This window comes from Primulina eburnea, chromosome 1 (assembly GCF_022965805.1).
Source record: "Primulina eburnea isolate SZY01 chromosome 1, ASM2296580v1, whole genome shotgun sequence".
NCBI classification, from domain to species: domain Eukaryota; kingdom Viridiplantae; phylum Streptophyta; class Magnoliopsida; order Lamiales; family Gesneriaceae; genus Primulina; species Primulina eburnea.
The window spans coordinates 7,067,770-7,074,906 of record NC_133101.1 but is presented as its reverse complement, the minus strand read 5'-3'; the positions used below and the strand labels follow the sequence as shown (position 1 = coordinate 7,074,906).

At 27.3% G+C, this 7,137-nt stretch overlaps 1 protein-coding gene across 1 annotated transcript; it reads right to left on the bottom strand.

The window, feature by feature from the left end:
* Positions 1-445: 445 nt before the first annotated feature.
* On the bottom strand, positions 446-1,042 carry LOC140803192 (dirigent protein 22-like). The gene has a single exon (XM_073158921.1). It carries the CDS (start codon positions 1,040-1,042, stop codon positions 446-448), a length of 597 nt encoding a protein of 198 aa, XP_073015022.1.
* Positions 1,043-7,137: the final 6,095 nt, after the last annotated feature.

Sequence of the window (7,137 nt, the reverse complement as noted above, 5' to 3'; positions counted from 1 at the left end):
AGGAATGCCATTTCCTCATTTTTTTTAAAGATAATATTACCCTTTCCATTAATATTACAATATTCTGAAATATTTCTTTTTTCCTCTTGACACATCCATATTTATTTTAATATTATAAACCTATCTTACAATAAAAACAATAAATATATAATATATGCAAATTGAAACTTTATTTTTCCTTTGTTATTTTTTGTTAATTTTAGTTTTAGTTTTTTTTATATATATAGAAATTTTTTGTGTTTCGATTAAAAAAATGTAATGAAAAATAAAATATATAGAAGTAAGGCTCCATTTTTTTACCCAAATTTATCATCAAATAAGCCAAATTTTTGCCCAGACAAGTATACAATCTTTGAATAAATGCTTTATTCCCACACACGTCAAAACTTATTTTTAAAAAACATATTCAAAATCAAACACTAAACCACTTTTTTTTGAATCATATTCAATGATGAGTGAAATAGAGAGAGTATTTGAGGACAGCGATTCCACGAGCATCCCTAGGTGAAAAGTTTGCCCCAATGGCAACTCCACTGGCCATCCTGAAGTATCCGGTACCACCAACGATAGAGAACTCACTCGAATAATCCAATACTTGGTTTCTCCCTGAAATAGACAGAGTGCTCCCTTGGTACTTACCACTCGTGAACACAAGATTCCAGCTATAAAACAACGCTGGTACTTCCAAGTCAGAGAAAGCACCGAACCCCTGAGCCCGCCCTAGTCTCGTCGATTCGAACTTGGGCGTGGTGGTTAATATATTGTCAGCAAGATAGACCTGGCCGAAAAATGTCGGTGAAGTGGAACTGATGTTGGACTCTGCCACTAACCACACTGTTTGGTTGGCGACTCCTCGAATATCTTGGATGTAAATCTCGATGAATTTAAACTTCGGCACCATCGATTTCTTTAGACCGGCGAACCACTTATCTACGGGTTCGGGGCCCTTGGATGCATCGGCTTTGGCAAAGGCTCCCGAGATGGCTGCGACATAGACAAGTGAGAAAATCAAGAAACTCTTGCTTATGTCCAGCTTTCCCATTGCTCAACTTTTGACTGATTAGTATCAAATGTTATACTCAAACAGCTTGCTGTGACTACATAAATGAAGGGCCTGGTGATTTATAGATGTAATTTCTTGGGAAAATTATGAGGAGTTGTTGCTGGATTTTACATTCTACGGCCAGATTTTAAAAAAATACAAGTCAAGAACACCGAAGTGGACCATCTATATTATGTTTATTAGGTTTTATGTAAGAAGATTACGTAGAAGACTGAAAATTGGAACTCCACGTATGAAAGTTCAACAATATACATTAACGAATAACTATTAAAATATTAATATTCTTTTCTATTCTGTTATCTTGTATTTCCACGATTTATTGTTATAATGAACACCATAATAATTAAATTATTCTAATTAATATATCCACGGTATACTATTTTATTATGTTACACAATAAAAATCGTCGAGATAACTTTTTTTAAAAAAAAACATTAGCGAGGGTAATTAATATTATATGATTTTATGTATAAACTTGGTCTTTAAATCGTTAATAATGTAAGGCTCGTGTTTTTAAATAAAATTTAATGGATTTATAAATTTTTAAACTTATGGGGTGAAATTCAATAAAGATTTGAATTTTTGCTTTTTTATCCTTTATTTAATTATTTATATACAAATTTTTTTTTGGAAACCATCAAGGGAGCCTAACTCCACCTCTGCCAACAACAGTCATCTTATAGTTGCTCATGTCTTTTTAAACATTGGTGCGAGTGTAATAATTGTATCTTGTAGGAGAGAAATTAATATATATATATATATATATATAAATATATATATATATATATATATGAAGTTTGAATTAGTGTATAATTTAAAAGATTTGAATTATATTATTGATGATTATAACTGTTGGCCTATTATATTAACAAATACACGATCATGCAATTAGATTATATCTACGAATGGATTGATAAATTAATTTATTTAATTTTATATTTTGTAGGAATTGTATCTATCTTTTTTTTAAAAGCGAGTAAAATAAATCTGTTTGGATGAGATGAAAGTTAGAATCAGATTTATTAGTAAAACCAAGGAGAAGTCAATAAATAGCTAGCGTAAACTATGATCATTAATGTTTGCTTTGGTTTATCAAGAATGATGTTATTTGTAATCGATTTTTGTTGGATCAAATTGAAGCGTAAATAAATCTTTATTTAATTTAGCATGTCATACGTACTTAGAGTAAGTTTCTTGTGAGACGATCTCATAAATCTTTATATGTGAGACGGGTCAACCCTACCAATATTCACAATAAAAGTAATATTCTTAGCATAAAAAGTAATATTTTTTCATTGATGACTCAAATAAGAGATCCGTCTCACAAAATACGATCCGTGAGACCGTCCCACCCAAATTTCTGCCGCATACTTTTTTATTCAATACAAGTAGTAAAATTATATATATGTTGCTTATCTTTATAAAATAATTACTGAGTTAAAATAATAATAACAAATAGTCAATGTGATATTTAATTTTCTCGAATTCAGGAAATGTACTCTTCGTGGGATCGGATTCCTGTTTCTTTAAGGACAATTTTGAGAAAAATACATCTGCATATGATTTACTTAAGATTCAGTACTTATTAGTTTTTTTTTCTATTTTAGTACCTGACAAAAGATCATTTTAGTTTTTACTACATGTTTCATACCTTATTACCTTTTTACCCTTGTAATTAATAAAAAAAAATTATATAAATACCTATTTTTGTTGGTTATCTTCTCTTTTCACTCATCACCAATGTATTTGGATGACATTTATTTTTAATTTAAATATTTTTTATTTAAAATAAATAAATTCGCAACTAATGATTGAACTTTTTGAAATACTTAGTTTTACTTACGAAATACTTATATTTAATTTTAAAATACTTGATTTAGTAAATGAAATATGCATAATGTGTATTAAAATACTGGATGTTCGAATATACAACGCAAATTAACTAAATGTTCTCATTTCCATCCAAGATGCATTTGGATGACACGTTCATTTCATTTAATTATTTTTTTTATTGTTAAAAAACAAATTGCAACTAAGCATTGAAGTTTTTCAAGTACTTATTTTTACTTGCGAAATACCTAATTTCAATTTTAAAATACTTGATTTGGTAATGAAAAACTCATAATGGATATTAAAATATTTAATATTCGAATATGCAACGTAAGTTCACCAAATGCTCGCATTTCTATTAAGATGCATTTGGATGACATGTTCATTTCATTTAATTATTTTTTTATTGTAAAAAAAAAAACAAATTTGTAACTAAGCATTGAATTTTTTCAAATACTTACTTTTACTTGCGAAATATCTAATTTCAATTTTAAAATACTTGATTTGATAATTGAGATATCTATAAAAGTTAATAAAATACTGGATATTTTAGTAGGCAATGTAAGTTCACAAAGTGCGCGCATTTTCATTCAAGATTCATTTGGATGAAATGTACATTTCATTTAAATACTTTTTTATTTAAAAAAAATAAATTCGCAACTAAGCATTGAACTTTTTTCAAGTACTTAGTTTTACTTGCGAAATACTTAATTTCAATTTTAAAATACTTGATTTGGTAAATGAAATACTCAGAATGAGTATTAAAATACTGGATATTAAAATATGCAATGTAAGTTCACCAAATGCTCGCATTTTCATCCAAGATGCATTTGGATGATATGTTCACTTCATTTAATTATTTTTTTATTGTTAAAAAAACAAATTTGTAACTAAGCATTGAACTTTTTCAAGTACTTAGTTTTACTTGCGAAATACCTAATTTCAATTTTAAAATACTTGATTTGGCAAATGAGATACTCAGAATAGGTATTAAAATAATGGATATTCGAATATGCAACGTAAGTTCACCAAGTGCTCGTATTTCCATCCAAGATGCATTTGGATGACATGTTCATTTCATTTAATTATTTTCTTTATTTAAAAAAAAATTGCAACTAAGTATATAACATTTTGAAGTACTTACTTTTATTTGCGAAATACCTAATTTCAATTTTAAAATACTTGATTTGGTAAATGAGATACTCAGAATGCGTATACTGGATATTCGAATATGCAATGTAAGTTCACCAAGTACTCGCATTTCTATCCAAGCTGCATTTGGATGACATGTTCATTTAATTTAATTGTTTTTTATTCTAAAAAAACAAATTTGCAACTAAGCATTGAACTTTTTTAAGTACTTAATTTTACTTGCGAAATACCTAATTTCAGTTTTAAAATACTTGATTTGGTAAATGAGATACTCATAATGAGTATTAAAATACTGGATATTTGAATATGCAACGTAAGTTCACAAAGTACTCGGATTTCCTTCTAAGATGCATTTGGATGACATGTTCAAGAACTTTTCAGCAGCTACAAAGCTTTGAAAGAGAAAAATAAGCTTGAAGCGAATATTTGAAGATTTCCAGACAATGTTCTTCGAGAGAATAGCCTCTGATAGGAACGAGTAGCATAATCCGTGGATTTACAATTTACATAGGAATATAAAGTCGGATACCCGTCGATAGTCATAGTCCAGTAGGTCGAAATAAAACGACATGCAATTCACCTTTGATAAATAATTAAAGAGATTTAATTACTTCATTGAGTTGAATTAGTTTGACATAGCTTGAGAGGGCATGTTCAATTGGATAGGAAATCTCTTTGAAAGAATAGATCATTGTCGAACGAATTAAGTAGATTAGCGAGAGGTAGGTGAACCGAGATTCTCAACAAATTCATTTCTCATTGAACTTTAATCAATCTTTCTAGCTTATTTATTTCATCATTTAATCCTTGAACCATTTCATTGAGTTTTTATTTAATAATTGTAGTAGTAAACAATCATCTGAAGTATCGCTGCTAAAAATTGAATAACTGATAATAATAATTGAGAAATACAGTCCTTAAAGGAACTATATTCATACTCTTGTACACTATATTATTACTTGATATCGTGCACTTGCGATTATTTCTACCTTGAATATTATTAATTTTTACTAAGAATTTTACAATAAAAGTTTTGTCCGATCACTAAGCATTGAATATTTTGAAGTACTTACATTTACTTGCGAAATACCTAATTTTAATTTTAAAATACTTGATTTGGTAAATGAGATACTCATAATATGTGATATAATACTGGATATTTGAATATGCAACTTAAATTCAGTCATGGTTGGTTTTTTCAACTAAGATTTATTAGAATACTTATTCATGTCATTTAAAGAAATGAACATAGTTCATTACTGATCTGTGGAGTAAGAGTAAGTTGTTTGTAGATCAAAATAAGCACTTCCCTTTGACAAAAATGTAGTAGCATACTTGTCCCGTAATAAAAGTAAGTTCTTTCTTTGTATACCGAAATAAATTGTTATTTTTATTTCATGAGGAGTGATGAACAATGTATTTGTTAAAATTTCAAATGCATTGAAATTGCATCATGATGCATATTAGAAATATCAAGTATTTTATTACCTATTCTGAGTATCTCATTTATGAAATCAAGTATTTTGAAACTGAAATTAGGTACTTATCAAGTAAGCTAATTACTTTAAAAGTTTCATGCTTAGTTGAGAATTTGATATAATTTTTTACAAAATAGATATCACATGAGAAGGATATGTCGTCCAAATACATCTTTCAAGGAAAGACCAACACCTGGTGAACTTACGTTGCATATTCGAATATCCAGTATTTTAATACCCATTATGAGTATCTCATTTATCAAATCAAGTATTTTAAAATTGAAATTAGGTATTTCAAAAGTAAAAGTAAGTATTTGAAAAAATTCAATGCTTAGTTACGAATTTGTTTTTTTTTTTTTACAATAAAAAAATAATTAAATGAATTGAACATGTCATCCAAATGCATCTTGAATGGAAATGCGAGCATTTGGTGAACTTACGTTGCATATTCGAATATTCAGTATTTTAATATTCATTATGAGTATTTCATTTACCAAATCAAGTATTTTAAAATTGAAATTAGGTATTTCGCAAGTAAAAATAAGTACTTCAAAAAGTTCAATGCTTAGTTGTGAATTTGTTTTTCTTTTAAAAATAAAAAATATTTAAATGAAATGTACATGTCATCCAAATGCATCTTGGATGGAAATGCGAGCATTTGGTGAAATTACATTGCCTACTAGAATATCTAGTATTTTATTAACTTTTATGAGTATCTCAATTACCAAATCAAGTATTTTAATACTGAAATTAGATATTTCGCAAATAAAACTAAGTACTTGAAAAAGTTAAATGCTTAATTGCGAAATTGTTTTTCTTAGATAAAAAATAATTAAATGAAATGAACAAGTCATCTAAATGGATCTTGGATGAAAATACGAGCACTTGGTGAACTTGAATTGCATATTCGAATATTCAGTATTTTAATACCTATTCGGAGTATCTCATTTACCAAATCAATTATTTTAAAACTGAAATTAGGTATTTCACAAGTAAAACTAAGTACTTGAAAAAGTTCAATGGTTAATTGCGAATTTGTGTTTTTAAAAATAAAAAAAAAATAATTAAATGAAATGAACATGTCATCCAAATATATCTTGGATGGAAATACGATCACTAGGTGAACTTGCGTTACATTTTCAAATATCCAGTATTTTAATACCAATTTTGAGTATGTCATTTACTAAATCAAGTATTTTAAAATTGAAATTTAGTATTTCTAAGTAAAATAAAATATTTCAAAAGTTCAATACTTAGTTGTGAATTTTTTTTAAAATAAAAAAATATTTTAATTCAATGTAGATTTCATCCAAATGTATTCGAGAATGATAAGTGGAAAGATAAGGACCAACAAAAATAGGAATTTAAATAATTTTTTATTAGTTAAAAAGGGTAAAAAAGTAAAAATACCTAAAACATGTAGTAAAAACTAAGTTGATCTTGTGTCAAGTATTAAAATATAAAATAAAACATATGGGTACTGAATCTTAAAAAAATCATTGACAGATGCAGTTTCTTTAATAGAATCGCAAATATAAATATAAATATATATATATATTTATTATTGGAGAATTTATTACACTCCTCACAAACTGTAACATGACTGGAATGGAA